This window comes from Mauremys reevesii, linkage group 8 (genome assembly GCF_016161935.1).
Source record: "Mauremys reevesii isolate NIE-2019 linkage group 8, ASM1616193v1, whole genome shotgun sequence".
NCBI lineage: Eukaryota > Metazoa > Chordata > Testudines > Geoemydidae > Mauremys > Mauremys reevesii.
The window spans coordinates 28766556-28785472 of record NC_052630.1 but is presented as its reverse complement, the minus strand read 5'-3'; the positions used below and the strand labels follow the sequence as shown (position 1 = coordinate 28785472).

The 18917-nt window shown below is 43.2% G+C and overlaps 1 protein-coding gene across 7 annotated transcripts in view; it reads left to right on the top strand.

Annotated features, from left to right (window-relative positions):
• Nucleotides 1–18917, top strand: part of SLIT3 (slit guidance ligand 3) — a 781907-nt gene that overhangs the window by 668532 nt on the left and 94458 nt on the right. For all 7 annotated transcript variants that reach the window (XM_039485327.1, XM_039485326.1, XM_039485332.1 and 4 more), the window contains 2 exons: nucleotides 2264–2427; nucleotides 8796–8920. In XM_039485327.1, coding sequence (XP_039341261.1) covers nucleotides 2264–2427; nucleotides 8796–8920 — 289 coding nt within the window. The remainder of the gene's footprint in view (nucleotides 1–2263; nucleotides 2428–8795; nucleotides 8921–18917) is intronic.

The following is an 18917-nucleotide window of genomic DNA, read 5'->3' as shown; positions in this document are numbered from 1 at the left end:
TGGTTCTCTCTCTCATGTGGAGATGCTATTTCTTCTTTCAGCTTGTTGCCTGAATATCTCACATAAAAATATATAAGATTTGAATTAAAAAAGTTACTTTTAGCAGATTTAGATCATATTTCACTTTCATTATTGAACAGGAAATCTGCTACTTACTTTTGATGCATTTTCATAGCAGTTTGAAAAATAGAAATGTAACTCACATGCCTGATATTACCCATCTCTACAGTTTTAAAAATACAAACCAAAACTTGGTTTAAAAAAAAAAGAGAGAGAGAGAGGTCTTTCATTAATACATTTTACAACTTTAGACCCTAATGCAGGAAATAGCCCTTTCCAGGAAGAGTTCTCAGGTTTGTGCTTAAGTCCAATTCAAATTCTTTGTTTTGATCAGACAGCTCACCTGGTGTTCTTGCGGTCCCTGATTGGCTCAGCACATAAGCATTTCCCCAAGAATACCTAGATGTTCAAAATTAAAGCTTAGTTTCTGCAAAAATTTGTGCGTGTGACTTTGAAAGTCACCTCCTGCTAACTTTTGCTAGTAAAACTTAATCCCTTGAGTGTTTGCGTTAAGCAAACAAAAATGGGCATGAGCATGACTAAAGCTGATGCAGGGGCGGCTCCAGGCACCAGCGCAGCAAGCACTTGCCTGGGGCGGCAAGCTGCGGGGGGCGGACTGCCGGTCGCCGTGAGGGCGGCAGTCAGGCTGCCTTCGGTGGCTTGCCTGCGGGAGGTCCGCCGGTCCTGTGGCTTCGGCGGCAGGTACGCCGAAGGCGCGGGACTGGCGGACCTCCCGCAGGCACGCCGCCGAAAGCCACCTGACTGTCATGCTTGGGGCGGCAAAATACATAGAGCCGCCCCTGAGCAGACGCACTTAAAAATTGAAATAATAATTTACAGAACCGTTACATTATTTGCTGATATCCATCAATAACTCAAGTATCAGAGGGGTAGCCGTGTTAGTCTGGTTCTGTAAAAGCAGCAAAGAATCCTGTGGCACCTATAGACTAACAGACGTTTTTGCAGCATGAGCTTTCGTGGGTGAATACCCACTTCTTCGGATGCAAGAAGAATGCATCCGAAGGATGCATCCGAAGAAGTGGGTATTCACCCACGAAAGCTCATGCTGCAAAAACGTCTGTTAGTCTATAGGTGCCACAGGATTCTTTGCTGCTTTCATCAATAACTCACTCACTCACCCTATCATGAACTGTTGTCCTGGTTTATTTAGATGAAAGTTTCTGATGTAGAAAATGTGTCTTCACAATTAACCTGCAATTGCAAACTCTACTTCATGAGTGTAGTGCCACTGCCTGCAATGGGGTTACTTCTATTAAGAAAAAAAAAGTGTCTTAAAAATGATAACTAAGCAAGACAGCTCAACGTGGAATATTATCATTGAGGCCATAGAGTTTAAACAAGCAAACAAACAACACCTGAATTTTGTCAGGTTAAAATAATACATTTAGAGAAACTGTGTGTGTAGATATCGCTCAAGTGGAAATGGGCTCAATTTCTTGAATAAATGATCAGTAGTAAGTTATTCAACTCTGATGAGTAATGATGAGAAGAAGAGTATGAGAAGGGATTGTTGGAAGAGGTTAGTCTTAAGGAAGGAGCCAGGGAGAGACTGTTCAGTCAGAGAGGCATGGGATCAGTGTTCTAGGGATAGCAGAAGAAAGAAGGCCTGAGACTGAGACTTGGGTTTTGCCTCCACTGGAAACCGAATGATAAAACTTTTGCTGTTCAGGGGCGTGAAAAAAACACACCCCCCCCGAACGACAAAAGTTTTGCTGACAAAAAGTGCTGGTGTGACCAGCGCTTTGCCTGCCAACAAAGCTACCACTGCATTGGGGGTGGATGTTTTTAGTCAGTGGGAGAGCTCTCTCCTGCCAAGAAACAGCGGTACACTGCACACCTTTTAGCGACACGGCTGTAGTGGCACAGCCATGTCACTAAAAGGTGCATAGTATAGACAAAGCCTTGAAATGAACACAAATGGAGCCGTGAGGTGAGAATGAAAATCTGATGGCCCACTTCTACCATTATGACTTTTGCCCAAATACATCTTCTAAGGCCTGTTTGGAGACATCAGACATTGAAATTCTGTTAAATATCAAAGGATTTTCTTTCCAGCTCTTTAGAATCAAGGTTTCCAGTTCTTTGGAGTTAATGTGGAGAGATGGGTAAAATGTGCCATTTGGGAGGGGGCGCTATTTTTGCTTGCCAGCAAAGGAAAAAGTTCATTGTTTTACATCACCAGGGCTCTGGGTACCAACCCCTTGAACTGTGACTGCAGTCTGCGCTGGCTTTCGGAATGGGTGAAGGCAGGGTACAAAGAGCCAGGGATTGCACGCTGCAGTGGGCCAGAGGACATGGCAGACAGACTGCTTCTCACAACACCAACCCATCACTTCCAGTGCAAAGGTAGGAACAAGCCCTTTGGCTGAGGTCTGTAAACCATTTGAGTGCCATTGCTTATCTTGTGTAAACAGCTTTATTGGTAGAATATCGCCAACCTCCAGCTTCAGCAATCATGAGATAGTAAAACGAATTTAAGACTCTCTTTTTTTGTGCCTTGTGGTTTCTGAGCTATTGGAGCCCACTTGGGATATGTTTTCAAGCTTTTCTCCACTAACAAGGGCTAGAAACTTCATTGTTTACAGTGAAAGCTGATATTCTCATGCAATCACTTTAACTCTGGCAGTTGGGGCTTTAAGAGAAACACCAAATCTCACATGAGTTAGCAACACTGTCATTACATCAGATAATATAATTGCAAATTATTGTATGGAATGTCATTTTAGGGATAATTAATCAAATAATTTATTTCGAGACCCCAAAAAACTTAGGTAAGAGAAGGTTTATTCAGTAAGTAATTCTACATTTTGAAAAAAATGAGAATGCTATAGTTATAAAAATAAGTTTGAAAGCCGTGGGAAAGAAGTTGCAGGTGGAAAGCAAATATGTGGTGATAAGGACATTTGTACCACAAACAACTTTAACTCCAACCCTAAGTCCTATCAACTCTGAGGATATGTTTGTGGGTTTTGCTGTCAAGGACTGTTGGAATGTGAAATGTTTGTTTGGGTTGCTAGCCTATATGTGAAGACAGAAGTGTGAAGAGGTGTATTTACTATTTACAGTAATGGAGAAGAGGGTCTGTGGTTGGAAATGAAGGAGAAATGACATCATCTTGTTGTTTATCTATGAAGTGCCATGTACATTTATATGTAATAATAAATTATAATAATGGCACTGGCTTAGCAGGATGGTTGTATAGCAGCTGGGATTAAACTGATTTCTGAATAGAGGACGGGTGTTGACACAGAGCTAAAGTTAAGGTTGTTTCCCAAACCGGAGCTGGCTTTAATGACCTTCCATCTTCATTTTTAATAACTAGAACATTCAAATTCAGTTATTTTAAAAGTGATGATAGCTTTCGGACAGCAAATCATAATCAGAGCTCTCTGCTCTTTGCTGAGTTTATAATTTCACTGCTGAGAGTTACAAATATTCCTAACTAAACACCCAACAATGTGCTAACTTTCACTGAGGAAAAATGAAGAAAACAAACGTGGCATCTGTAGATGAAGCTATTTTTGAAATATGATGCAACAAAAAAAGTAGCTATCTCTTTATTTTTGAAACTCTCATATTTTGAAATGGCTTTGCCTGATTCTCCTCGAAGCATTCTCCTTGCCCACCACGTGAGCCGAGCAGCAGTCTGTGGAAAAAATAGAGTAGCTGGTGTGCTGGCTTAGAATGGGGACAGTTTCTGGATTCCTCCCACTGTCTTCCTCCCCCTCACTCAAAACAAATGTACAAGATTTGTCAACTTAACAAGAGCAATCTGTCACCCCCCATACGCACACTTACACCCCGATCCTGCAATTGCTTGTGTGTGAACTCTGTCCTTCACCTGTGCAGAGCCCCAGTGAAGTCAGTGGAGCTCCACCATTAAATCCTAATAAAAACAATCTCTTCATTCCAGCCCACTACCTTCCCCTCATTATTGCCATAGTCCTGTCAGTCACAATATGACAAGGCTGAGGAATGACTCTCAGGGCTTTGTAAATTAACGTGTATTTTGTCAAAATTGTGGTTTAACCCATGTTTGGACTAAAAGTCAAATGTCCATGCCTTGTCTCAGAACAGTGCAAACAGGACCGGACTTGAGGCATAAATAGTGCAGACTCAGCTCTGTATTTTATTAAATTGTCCTCCTTGTCTGCAGCACTATTAGAAAGGAATGTACTAGACTGAGAACATTTTTGCTACATGGTTTATAAATCAAACCCCCAAGGGCAAAGAAATAGGGTACTTAAGTGCTGGTGCTCTGATTAGCTCCTTCACTGATTGGCTTTGATCAATGCCATAGGATAGATAGACTGTGTTCGTGTGTGTGTGTGTGTGTGTGTGTGTGTGTGTGTGTGTGTACACGTATGTATATATCTATATATAGTGTATAGTATAATCCATGCTGGTGTCATTGCCTCCTGGGCCACCTTGTTTTCCTCAAATAGCTACTCTCGTGCACTTTTGGGAGAAGCAACAGAAGAGCAGTGCATAAAGGAGAAAACGCCCACGGGCATAACTACAGCCATTCAGACTAATCTCTTCTGCTGAAGTCAGGCAAGCTGTTGTATCTAACTAGAGTTTACGGCAAATAGGAAAAAAGTGAAAATAAAGCAGGACAGGAATGGATTAAATATAAAACACACAAACACAGAAAAGGAGACGAAAAGTCTTCTTTTGTATATATTCCTTTCTTTGTGGGCCCTTTTCCTTGGTAATGTATTGTTTAGGGCCAGGTTCAATACCTTTATTCAAACTAAATAGTACCTAACTTTACTAGTAGTTTATTAACTTTAGTGACACTACTTGCAGCGTAAGCAAGTGAGTAAGGGCATCAGAATCTGCCTCTTAGATTGAGGGCTCTTTGCAGCAGAGTCCTTGTCAATGTACATATCTGTTAAGCCCTTTGCCTGTTGGTGCTATGTAAATAATAAATATTAATAATGATTTGATAGGTCAATATCCCAGTTAGGGTTTGCTAGGTCAGAAGCAAACCCTACCATGGATTTTTATATTACTGGACAGTGAATTACTGAATTACTGAAGTTTTTTAAGATGTAAGTCCATAAAGTCAGTTTTCTTCTGTCTTGCTCATCACTTATTTCTTCTCTTTAGTTGTGACACATTTGTCATATGCAGATGTGCCACAAGGAGGGTGTTTGTCACTATTTTATGATGGAATGCTAACACAATCAGTAATAGCAAAGAATTCCTATTTCTTCAGCATTGCTTTTTCACCTGGTTGTTAATTTTGCACTGCTCAAAAGGGGCCATCAGTGAAAGGGTCTGTTAGTATTTCAAACATGAAGCATGTTTTTCACTCAGACGTAACTCAGAGATGAAAATTCACCGTGGACTAAATGACCTCAGCCAATAAACAACAGATTTTACCAACTTTTCATGAAATCCTTTTCAACCCACCTCACCCATCTGTCATGTGCTTGGTCTGTCCTAAGTCATGTAAAATTTATTACTTATTGCCCGTACTTTTGTGAAGTCCTTGCACTTAAAAGAAATATTTTCATAGAAAGGAAATAAAGTGCTTTAAGACCTTCTCTGCTTGAAATAAATTAGCCTCTTTTGACCATTTTTACATTTTAAAACCATTTGAGTCATTAATATTTGAAAGTTAGTGACTACAAAGTCCGTTTTATTTCCACATTTCCAAATTTACCTATTTTTATTAACATCTCAGCAGATCTGTAATATTGATTGATTTAGTACCCAACTCCATTCTAGAGGTGGACAGTGTAGACAGTAACTATTCCGATGGAGTGTCCTTGACAATTTGAGTGCTTTGCCCTGCAGACAACCTATTCAGGTCCAGTAAATAAATACTTGTTTTTAAATTTGGGTAATTCTGTGTTTACACAAGAAGCCATAAGTTCTGTTTGGTGTAGATGCCTGAGTGTGTGGCGTCTAGTGTCCGTGTTTGTTTCAATTATTCGTGTGTTTCTATTTTCATTTACATTTTTTCACAGACCTTTCTCAGTGCCTTAGGGAGTTAAAACAGGGATTTTGCTTGCTCAAAAGTAATGGTATGAAAACAACTTACTGACTTTCTCTCATGTCCGAGTGTTGTGTTTCTTGTGTACAAAGCAGTACATTTAAGAAAGATTGACAAGACCATTTTGATTCTTAAATTCATGTATTTTAATATGCTCATATGAAGTTTTATTGCCACCCCATTTCCCTACACTTGCAATAAACCCTCCACTACCCCGTCATTTGTTCCTCTCCCTCAGCATCAATACTCCCTTTCCCCACATAGGCAGTTCCCTCCCTCCGCAAACAGGAGCTAGTTACTGCAGTTAGGATCTGCAAGGAGCAAGCAAGCCAGACAATATAGGCAGATGACTGTGCGGAGTATAGGGGAATCACAGAGGACTACAGTGGTTTCTGGAGGCTGGTATTCATTGTGGGATAAAACGATTTTCATCTGGCTCTGGGCTTTCAGCTTGAGTCTCCAAATTCCACTATTATGGGCTGTATTCAGGTTCCTGCTGACCCACAAACACTCTGTCACATTCTGGGGTGCAATCCAGACCAATGAGGGTTGTGTCATCGCCTGCCTTGCCTCCCTCGATGCCTCACAATGCTTTGGTGTTGTAGCTCCCAACAAGGGCCACTCACAAAGAGCCTGTGGGCATGCAGGTCATAGCCTGAGTGTCTGTGTCTAGCTGCAGCCCTGGCCCAGTAGCTTTGGCCCCAGCAGCCTGTCAGCAACACTCCAGTCACACTCTGGCTTCCCACCAGCCTGGGTTACTACCTGCAGGGTGGCCTCAACACACTCCCAATACTGAATACTCCCTGAAACGTGTGTTCTGCACTGCACAGCCCTCTCCTGGGCACTTTAGCTATTAATGACTCATTATCCCTGTAAAGGGTTAATGTTCAACAGTCAACTACTTTAACTGGAGCTTTCAAAGAGTTCTGTTTAAACACAGCACTGGACTGGTTTAGATTAAAGAATAAAACAAGTTTATTAACAAAAGAAGATAGGATTTTAAGTGAAATCAAGTATCAGGTATTAAAGTCAGAAATGGTAATGAAAATAAAGATAAAACACTTCCTAGAACATAACGAGCTTGTCTTAGTTCAAGGTAAAATTCTTACCACAGGTTCCCAGCAACATGGCTGACCAAATTCTAAGATCAGGATCTGCCCCCAAAGTCAAAGATCTGGTTCCTTTGTCTTCTTGGGCAAAAGAGAGAGTGAGAGATAGCTTGGGGTTTTCTGCCCCCTTTCTTTTATAGTCCAATTGGATAGTCTTTGAAATGGATTCTTCTGAGAGTTACCCCTCAAAGCAAAGTTTATTCAAACAGTCAAGAAGGTGACATAGAGTCTGGTGGTGAAGGAGGCTTCATGTTCTTTCTCCTCATATTTGTTTGCTGTAATGCCAATTTGCTTTGTTTACTGCCATTTCCTCTCCCTGCTGTCTCAAAGACCCTGTTCACTACTTATATGTAAATTGAGGTAAATCTTCGTTCAGAATACTTCTGCCTGGGTAGGGCTGTGGCTTTAAACATGTGCTATGAACCTCCTACAGAGGGACTTCATAACTTAACATGTAATGTTGCTACATATATTTCAGCATGATATTATTGACCAGTGAATTACTGATTTTCAAATGACGCCTCACAAGGCATATTTTGTACAGAGATTATTATAATAGTATGTAAGGTGTGAGTGCAGGGGTACTTTTGGTCATACCCTCCCCTACCTGTTTGGAATGGTTGTTTATTAAATGGCTTAAATATGGATTGGTGTGCTTATCCAGGGCAATAACAGTTGCATCATTTCCCAGATATATCTATGTTTTGCATATTGCTTTTCCTACAGTAAGAACAGGAGGGAATTAAGTCAGAAATAAACCATGTTAAAACTAGGGATTGTGAAACATTGAACCATCTCCTAAACTTCTAATTGAACCTTTCTTGAGCTTCACAAATCTTTGTGCAACTGTCTCGTACCCATTTTTAATTTTTGCTGCTGAATCTGCACTTTCTCTTTTGGTCTCATCCACAAACTAGAAATGCCAAATATTAGCAGTAAGAGGCTGCTCTTACAGATTTCCAGCATTGATTGAAGTGGAAATTTCCAAAAATCTTGATAGTAAGCCAATCTTATGACATGTGCAGTCCGTTTTTGCAGGCTGGGTGTCTCTCTCTTTAGACAAGAGTCCAGATATCATTAAGATTTGTCCAACACTTGAAGGATTTCAAATTTGAATTAATCCCTTGTGATTAAACATTATCACATGAAGTGCTATCAATGGCACATACTATTGTTGCTGCAGGGGGCAAAAAACAAACAGTGTCAGTACTGGTCAGGGGCGGCTCCAGGCCCCAGCACGCCAAGCACGTGCTTGGGGCGGCATGCCACGGGGGGCGCTCTGCCAGTCGCCGGGAGGTCGGCAGGCGTGCCTGCGGAGGGTCCGCTGGTCCCGTGGGTTCAGTGGAGCATTCGCAGGTGTGCCTGCAGGAGGTCCACCGGAACCGCGGGACCAGCTGACCCTCCGCAGGCACGTCTGTGGGAGGTCCACCAGAGCCGCGGGACCAGCGACCGGCAGAGCGCCCCCTGCAGCGTGCCGCCGTGCTTGGGGCGGTGGAATGGCTAGAGCCGCCCCTGGTACTGGTAAGTATCTTGTGCATTAACTAAGAATGAATTTTGCAATCCACATTTTCCACTTGTATTCTACACTTTCATTTTTGCAGGACCAGTAGATATCAGCATTGTGTCCAAGTGTAACCCTTGCCTTTCCAGTCCATGTAAGAACAATGGGACATGCAACAATGATCCAGTGGAGTTTTATCGATGTACTTGTCCATTCGGTTTCAAGGTATGACTATACTTGAACTACCTTAAAAGTCACACAGTATTCTCAGCTTTCTGCTGGCTTCCTCAATGTTGTATCAATAGGGGGGTCAATTGTACAGCAACTAAGCTCAAACGTCCCTTGCTCAAGTAGGTTGTGTGCCTTTCAACTGCACACAGCTACAGATGTTTTTTCCATGTAATGTGTGTATTCTTTAAACTCTTTATATACTGTGAGAATGTAAAAGGGCAAGTTGATTTCATTTTTAACATCAGCACCAAAACAGCCATGCTAGAAGCAGCCAGGCCTGGGGGAAGAAGACTGAGGCTAGAAGTTAGGTCTAAATTAGATCCTGACTCTGTCACTAACTCTGTGTGGCCTTGGCGAAGTCATGTAAACTGTCTTCCTCTTTCAGATTGGGATAATGAGCCTAATTCTTCAGTCTTGCACCTTGTGTAGTCATGTACATCTGGGAAAAGTGGGTGTAAGGTACCACCACCTGTATAAGTGTGCTTATATATAGGAGATGTTGCTTTATGGTAACCACTAATTCATACTCATTTTGTACAGAGCTGGTGATTGGGTCCAGTAACACTAATTCAACTCAGTTGTGAGTGTTAATGTTTGTATAGTAATTTGAAAATGTGAAATAGTATTGATGTGAAGTACACATATCCTTAGTAATAGAATATGTAGCAGTATCAGAGAGAGAGAGAGACAAAGAACACTTTACTATCAATTCCAGTACAGTGTACTGGAAAATCTAGTCATTTAGCAATACCATTTCCTCAGTGCCGGTGTAGAACTTCCACTGTTAATGATAGGGCTACATGCTGCCTTTCTTCTAGGTTCCCAGCTCCCACTGAGATAACTGGGAGCTTAATAGAATTATCAGGGGTAGCATGACATATAAGGTAGTTATGGTGTTTAAAATATAAAATTAAATAATGCAAATAATCATATGTTCAGACATGTCAGGGACTGGGCTGTCAAGTATAAAGAATGGGGCATCCCCTTTAGATTAATAAGCGGGTGGCATCAGTCATGGGCTTTATCCTGTTGTGTTGAAACGGTGATGTGTCTGGCCCACAAGGGATGAAATATTAATGAAATCATTGTTCATGCTTACAACATTGTGTAATCAGTTCAATGTAATCTGGGATTTTGTGTTATCCCTGGTGACCCCCCCCCCCCCCCCGTAACAACCACCGTTACAAATCTTTTAACCTTTTTATTAAAGATACAGAAAAAGAACAGAAAACAATTAAAGCATTTGAAACGTGAAGTATTAAGTAAAGCTTTCCTTTTAACAATCGCCCCTTGTTTCCTTTCCCTTTCACTTTAGAGAGTTTTGATAGGGGAACCCCCTTGTTTGACAGTCTTTTGGATGGTATTAGAGATAGTCTGGAGCTGCTGCTGTTGTTGAAGTCTGCTCCTGTTCCCTGGAAGATAAAATAAAACAAATACACTCACAAACAAGAGACCAGAAAAGAACAGCAAAGATAGAAAATACTGCTGCTGTCTCTGTTGGTGACTCTTATTTGCCACCTTGCTGATGGAGAAAAGTGGGCCCAACACACAGTCTTATCTGTCCAAGAAGAAACTTCAGCCTCATCCTATTAACATTAACCAATCAAAACACATTTTGGTGATTTCAGCTATAAACGTTTCCTCCCATTTCTAGAATCTTTCAGCTCATCGTCATATCAAGCCGTAGCTCTACTAGGAACCTTGCAGACCCCTTATCACAGTTCTTTTCACATAAACAATCCAGTTTGTACCAGCCTATTTGTCACCAGCTTTTGCTGAGTTTCACAAACAATTATGTAACAAGCTGAGCTGAACTTTTGCTGCCTTGGACAGGCCTCTTCACACCAATCTTTCCTTGTGGTATCACACTGGAGCCTCTCTATGACCTTATTTATACTTGCATCAGCGTGTAAGGTACAGTTAGCTACATTCTGCAGTGAAAGGCAGTCTACGTCCATGTTCTTTGGTGTGTGAAGCTACACATGGCAGTGAAAGGCTCCAGCTGACGGGAGACAGAGTGGAAATATGCCAGTAGTGGGGAGCTGGCGGAGCCTTTTCCCATTGCCTCCCCCCAGCCAGAGCCTTTCACTGCAGCAGGGAGACAGAGGACACTACACTGCTAAAAATGGCAGGCATTGCTCGGGCATGTAGAGAGCAGCATAGAGTACATACCCTGTGTTACAGACATATAGGGCAATCTACTTTACTTCCCTTAGCAGTGGCTCACCATCTACACTGCTATTTATACCCGCACTGCATGGGCAGTGGGTGAACCCCCGCTTTGGGGATGCTAGCCCGCCGGGCCCACCCCTTCCCCCTATGGCCCTGCTCCCCTCCTGCACACAGGAGCCTCAAAAACCACCCCCATAAAAGAAGATGCCCCGAGGACACACACACACACCCTGCAACCGGAGGAGCCCGGCCCACTAGCCCCAGCCACACCAGGCTGAGTCACCAGCCCCCCAGACCTCCCCACCCCCCCAGCACCAGGCCAAGCCACCCGCCCCCTGCCAAGTCGCTGCCCTCCCCACCAGCCAGCACCGGGCCGGCCTCAGCGCCAGGCCAAGCCATCAGGCCCCCCCGCCCTGATGGCTCTCCCCGATCCGAGCCACAGCTCCCACTGCCAGTGCTGGCCTGGGCCCTGCCCTGAAAGCCCTCCCTCAGCTAAGACACTGGCCCCCACTGCTGCCAGTCCCCCGGGCACCAGGCCAGCCCCAGTGCCAGTCTCTCCCACCCCTGAGGCCCCCCCCACCCCAAGCTGCTGGCCCCAGCGCCCAGCCGATCCTCCTCCCTCTGGCCGCTGGCTCTCTGTGTCCCTCCTCACTCCCCCATTCCTGAGGAGGAGGGACGTGGTGAGCAGCAGGGACCTCTAGAGGGAGAGGGTGAAGTGGAAGAGACCAGGCAGGCAGCAGCAGCAGGGGGTGGGGGCCTCAGGCAAGGTGGGGGCCATTGTGACCCAGGTGTCTGGCAGCAGGTCAGCGGCAGTGCCGGGGAAGGCTAAGTCTTCCCTGGTCTATTATACTCACTGCCGATGCCGTGCTGGCAGGGTGTGGAGTAGCTATGTGTGAGGCAGGCCAGGTGTATACTGCAAACTTTCATTGGTAATATAATGTTGGTTGGGGAGGTGAGGTTTTTTACATGTCTTATGTTGGCAAAAGCCCTTGTGTAGATGCAGGGTTTTTTTGGTGGTAAAAGCTGCAGCTACACTAGGAGGGTTTGCTAGTATAACTATCCATGTAGAGTATCAGAGGGATAGCTGTGTTAGTCTGGATCTGTAAAAAGTGACAAAGAGTCCTGTGGCACCTTACAGACTAACAGAAGTATTGGAGCATAAGCTTTCGTGGGTGAATACCCACTTCGTCAGATGCATGTCCTACTTCTGTTAGTCTATAAGGTGCCACAGGACTCTTTGTGCCTTATCCATGTAGAGCTATACCAGCAAACCTTGAGGTGACTTATTTTAAATATCTTATAGAAAGTTTAGCTTTTCTTCTCTCTCGCCCTCTCTGACTCACATTCTCAGGTGACATTCACTGTGTGAACTTGGCCTGATATAGAACCGCTTTTGAGCTTGCAAGTACCAAACTCTCATCCAAGCATAGCAAAGAGTGAACATCGCTAGGTGTGGCATTTAAAGCAAAGCAGGCAGCTTAAAAATACTGACTAGTAACTAGTACAGGGAGAACTGGGGAAAATTTAATGAGTAAAAAAGAACCCTGCGTCTTCACCGTGGGTTTTTGAGTAAAAGTAAAATTTGACAGGTCCAAATGTAAACCATATGAAGAGAGCACTCTATTTCTACCAAGCTGTTCTCCGCCAGAGATTCATGCTAATTCAATAACAATACCTTGCTTCCTTCTCACCAGCCAGCACCGAACAGCTCTGTCCATCTGGAAGCTATTTCCCAGATCTTGATAAATTACCCTAAATCTTCCCTCACAGCATTTGTTTTTCCTTGTTTGATGTATGTTTGGAGAAAATCCTGTGTGGAGGAGTATATCACTGGAGGAAAAAAGCACTAACCACCCTTATTTTCCTTATAACCTCATTCAATTGAGCTGAAGTGTATACGGTGTCTCTAGGTTCCCTGAAATGGGGTGTTAAATTATCTGAGGTTTCAGTATTCATGGTGGCCATTCGAAATCACAGAGTGCCACTCAGCAGAAAATTTGGTTCAAGTGACCAATCAGCTTATGGTATCAAGAGTTTCTTCCAGTTGCTATAGATAGCATGGCAGTGGAAGCAATAGACTTGTAATCTTCTTTGTGTTACCATATTTAAAGCTGGCCTTTGGTACAATTGCACAATGAATGCTACATTTGGTGTCCTTTTAAGTCTTTTTTCCCACTGGAATGCACATGTAAATATTTGTTAGCAATGTCTCTTGTGTATAACACTGCATATCTTAGGCTGGACTTAAAAGTGAGGTAGCTCATGAATTGTTCCCTCTAAATCTGAGCTGGCAGGCTTGTGGGACAGACAGTTCCATTTGATGAGGGTAGAAATATGCTGGCTTTAAAATGAGGGAAAGTAAGTGCTGATAGTTATCTCTGCTGCTGCTCTGTCCCCATATTGGGTACTGAATGTGTTTGTTACAGATAAGCCTTGTAGGAAATCTTGCCTTCAGGATTCTTGCCTTTGAAGAGCATTGGTGTCTAAGCAGCGGATAGTGTAAGAGTGCCACCTATGGGGACTAGCAGGATTTACCGGGAATAACCAGGATGTCATTGTCAGCTAACATGCAGCTGTTTAATTGAAGTTCACTTTATACAACTTCCACTGAAACAATGATGTATGAGTCTTTTAAACATTTTATTAAAGTTAATATTAAAAAAATTATATAAAACATAGGTTGAGAAAAGAGTGCCTGTACATCTTGGTATAGTGCTTAAATTATCCACAAATAACAAGTTTGTTTTTAAAGTCAAATGATACATAGAGTACATAATTAGCAATAACCCAAATTTAGGAAAATAGATTTAACAATAGAGTTTAGATATTAGAATCTGAATACTCGGGTACATCACTCATGAAAAGTTGTACAGAGATTTGGTTGTGGAAAGCAAAATATATCAATGAGTGAAGATTGTCCCTCAGTAATTGAGAATTAGATTGGTTGTCCATTTACAAAATACAATCCATGAGGAAAGTATTTCAGTTACTTTCCTGACTGCAGTTCTCACCAGCACTCCAGCTCATTCCTCCTGGTATTGCTGATGTCCGGTGATGTGTTCTATGTAGATGTCCTTTGACCACCTGATGACGTCCGACACCATGAGTTGGTGCATCAGCCAAGTGTAGCATTGACCGATTCCGCATTCTCTCAGCACTCTCTCATTACTGGAGTCCCATGCGCCCAAGGCTCCAATGATCAGTGCGTGTGTCTGAACCTGGTAACTCTTAGCTCTCAAGGTTTCGGCCAGCATATTGATTGCTTTCTCCCTTCCCCATCATAGATACCATCATTTAAAAAATATCTGTGCCTTCCCTTGTAGGATGTTTGTCAATCTGAGGATGGATCACTATAAAATAGATTCTGAAGTCTTTCTTTCTGGCTTTTCTCCATCTTTGAATACCGAATTTTGAGGACTATATGGACTCCTGTGTATGCAGATAATTGCACGATTTTAATTCACATAGTCTATTGAGTACATTTTTTACATAATCACTATGATAGACAGTACACAGGTCATGGATAAATTATAATTACCGTATATACTCGTTCATAAGTTGAATATTTTCAGTAAAAAAGGGAAGCACTAGAAATGGGGGTCGGCTTATGAACGGGGTCGGCTTATGAATGGGTATAGAGAGGGAGAGGTGGGACGCAGCCCCTCCCCCCAACAGAGGGAGCAAGGAGAGGCAGCACAGCCAGCAGAGCCAGAAGGGAAGAGGTGGGGCCAGAGTCTCTCCGTTTCTGACCATGCTGCTCCCCCCCCTCAGCCTCCAAAGCAGCTGCAGCTCTGGGGCTGGCAGGCTGCAGCCAGGCCGCTCTGCCCCACCCCCAGAGCAGGCTGTGGCCATGCCGCCTGGGCACTGGAGCACGCTGCAGCCATGCCACCTGGCCCAGCCCGCTGGAACATGCTGCGGCCGCACCACCTGGTGTGGCCTGCCGGAGCAGGCTACGGCTGCGCTGCCCAGCCTGCAGAGCAGCTCCAGCCAGGTCAGAGACATCCTCCCCGGCCCTCCCCAGATAAGGTGGGAAAGGATGGGATGGGGCGAGTGTAGGGGTCCCGGGCTAGGGGTGGGGTCATGTGGGGGATGGTCACAGGGGTTTATCCCCTGACTCCCAGCTTCTCCCCCGCAAAAAATTTCCCCACCAGTTGCTGTCCCAGCCCGTCAGGGTAAGGAGCTGGTGCGCCGGGACACTTCGTTTACTTAGATTTACCTCTGTGTCTGCAGACGCTCGACGTAAACAAACCATCTCAGCCCACCAGCGGCTTATCCTGATGGCCTGGGAGCCAAAGTTTGCTGACTCCTGAATTATAGAGTCAGCTTATGAACGGGTTATAAAAAATTTCCATTTTTACTTATGCATCTTGGTGGGGTCGGCTTATAAACGAACCAGCTTATGATCAAGTATATATGGTAAACAGAAAAATCAAATTGAGAATTGAAAAAGTAACACATTACTAGAGTAGGTGTGCTAGTGAGACCCGAGGAATATGATAAGTATATTCTGGCCTTCTACATTCTAATAATGACCTCATTGGACATGCATGACTTATTGGTCTTTTATTTGTTCTTTTTAATAGTTTCCCTTGATAGTGAGCTTAGCCAGGAACAAGCGAAGGAGGATCATCTCCATTAGACAATAATCACTCTTCTCCCTTCCCAAATTAAGGGAGTAGCAGAATAAAAGGAGAAGAGTTTAAAACATATGTTGTGCTGTATTTAATATGTGAGAATAAGGCCAAATGAACATATTTAATGGAATAACTGCCCTCCCCTCTTCATCACCTCTTTGAGCTTTGGTGGTTTGGATAAAATGGAACGAGTTTGGCTGACCCATGACTTCATCAACTCAGTGTTAGGCTTTTGCAAATCTCTCTGAGATTTAAGGTGAGCATTACTTAACAGGTACAACTGGTACAGCACACCTCTTAAGTTACAGAGGCTAATGTGAGTTCATCACAATGTTGCTCCACAAATTCTACTTCCTCCCTATTCATTTCCAGATTGAGATCAAAGTCAATATTTTAATTTACACAGTCCTAAATGTGTTGACACCTGACTATCTTGAGGGATAACTTGCATCTACAATTAACCAACACAGGTATTCTTCATGAGGACAGTGCAACTGGAAAAGTGCTAGGTAAGTCTCTGGGGCACTGCGACAGAACATTCTCTGTATCAGGAACTTGTTTTGGAATGCTTTAACAGAGAAGATCTGACACTATGCCCGAGTCAGACAATATTCAGGTCAGAATGCAAGACCCATCTCTTTACTAAAGTTTGGCCCAATCTGTGCTTAACAGTCTGTGGAAAACATCAAACTGTAACCTCAGTTATACTGCTCTGAGTTGGGGTTTGCATGGGTGTAACTGAGAGCAGAATTTGGCTCATGATACATGTCAACTGTACGAGACTATATGTCAGCTCTAATTTCTTAGACTATACCATTTGGGAAAACAACTTTTTTCTTTTATTTCTTTGGGTCTATTAACATATGTGCATAAATCCCCCGTACATCAGTCAGTGCAAGAAAAATCCTTCAGTCTGAATTCCAGAAAGAGGAGAAATTGGAAGGAACTCTTAAATCTTGCCTGCACTCTTCCACATATGAAGGAGTTCAAACGTCTCGGTCTTTACATGTTATCCTATCTGGGCCTCTTTCCATTAACAGCATCAGGATGGGGGGAAAGATAGTGGAATGCTAGTCCCTTGCCAAGTTTGATTAGTGTGAAAAAAATCAGTGCAGCGAAATATTGCTGCTGTTAGGAGATTCTGTCTCAGTGAACTAGATTCCCATCCTGTGATGCCATCCTTGGAAGCCTTTTTCTGATGAAGCTACAGTATTTAGAATAATTATCCGTGAATGTAGGAGTACTTCCTGCTCTCTGCAAGATAAAGTGGAGAGCCAGAGAGGTTGAGAGAGAAGAGAAGAGTAATGGCTGGCCCTCTAAAATAAGAGTCCCTGTGTGTGGATTTTGTAGGCAAAGACCATTGGCACCAGCAGGGGTTATAATTTCATCTGATGCCCCCAAGACAGGAAGACTGTGAAAGAGGAAAGCATAGCACCCACCTGTTCACACTTGGAGGTTTTATTCATGCTTCCCAAGACATAACTATGCATCTGTTAGCTGATTTGTGTAGGGATCCTTTTCCCCTGCTACAGTAGGTTTAGGAAAAGTGAGGATTTACACCCACTAGAGTATACAAATAAAAGGCTTAAGCAAGGATTACAGGCCACAGTTGCTGGCTGAGGGTGGTGAGGCAGGCACATACTCATCAGGAACCCTGTAAAAAGCACAGTAATGTGTTATGCTGTGGCCTAATGAGGGCTGTTAACAATGAAGCCAAGCCTGAGGAAATGTTTCCATTTGCTCTAGGGCAGTGAGAAAGCAGATGTTGAGTGACTTGAGGCATTGACTCTGATTGTTCAGTGCTGCATCAGGAGAAAGGGATCAGGAGAAATATTTCCCCACAATAAAGGTGACTTTAAATAAATTAGAGTGTCAGAGCCTCAGCTGGTGATATAACCGAGAATTGATATAAAGAAGACTTCTCCTCCAGGCCCCTGCCAATGCAGGATTGTTCACCATTGTACATTTACTCATCAGTCTAGTTTTAAGTGTCCAAAGAGATGAAGCTCCCACCCCTTTCTTTTCCCATTCCACACTCTAATAAATCTCACTCTTAGAAGCTTATTTTAATGTCAAATTGAATTTCCTTTTCTTAATATCATCCTCTCAGTCCTAGTTATACCCACTCTTATTATGTTAAGTAATTTCTCTCTCTCCTTGGTGTCCTCATCCTTCAGGTATCTGTAGACTGTTATGTCCCTGCTTAGTCAGGCTGTGCGTATTTAACTATTAATCTTTCTCCAGTCTGACCAGCCACCCAATTGAAGCCATCGGTCACACCAGACAGTCCTCCTTATTATTAAAGCCTCTCATGATTGGCTCTTTTCTTTTACCCTTCCTGTGCAGCTCTGGCATTGACTTTACCACATAAGACATGACCTTCTAGCTTTTGTCTTTCTCTGTCTGAGACCCTCAGCAGAATTTAAGCTCATTACCTCTCCTCAGAGGTTAATTCCTTGTTTTCCCTTCCCTTGGGATGGCTTTGCGTGAAATTGCTCTAAGCAAGCTAACGCAGCAGAGAAAACAATTTTCATTGGAAAGTGAGAGTGCATTACCTCCTATAGAACGGAAAGGGTGCAATGCCATATCTTGCCTCAGAACGGGTGATCGGCTCATGTAGACAAAGCCCATGCGCAATAGGTACAGTTGTATCAAAGCCTCTTGCATTCTATCAGTTCTTCCCCGTTGGTCTCACAGTCTCAGTCATTGAGCCATGTGGAGGTCAGAAAGACTTGCCTCCTCTGTTCTCTCTGGAGTCTGTTCCTACTTATACCTCTGAGAATCTCTGGGGTAAACCTGTGCTTAAGTGCTTTGGTAAGGGGGGGATCAGGTTATTCACATGCTTAAATGCTTAATCCACAAAATTGAACATCAGTATTTTGGCTCCTGATTTGTGTGCCTGGAATAAACCAGTGTTAAGTGCCACACTGGCTCCTGTCATGCTAGGTGCCAAGGGATTATGTGTCCTCCACAGAACAAAATGCTCTAATATTAAATGTTTACTATGATTGTTGGTTTTAAAAGGAGAATAAAACGTGATTGTCCTTTTAATTATTTTTGATTGTTACTGACTCTCTCTAGAACCATTTAACCGAACTGACTTAACTGTGTCCATCCATCTCACATCAGCCACAGGATGTGGCAGTACCCAAACATTACACATGGCCATCACTCATGTCACACTT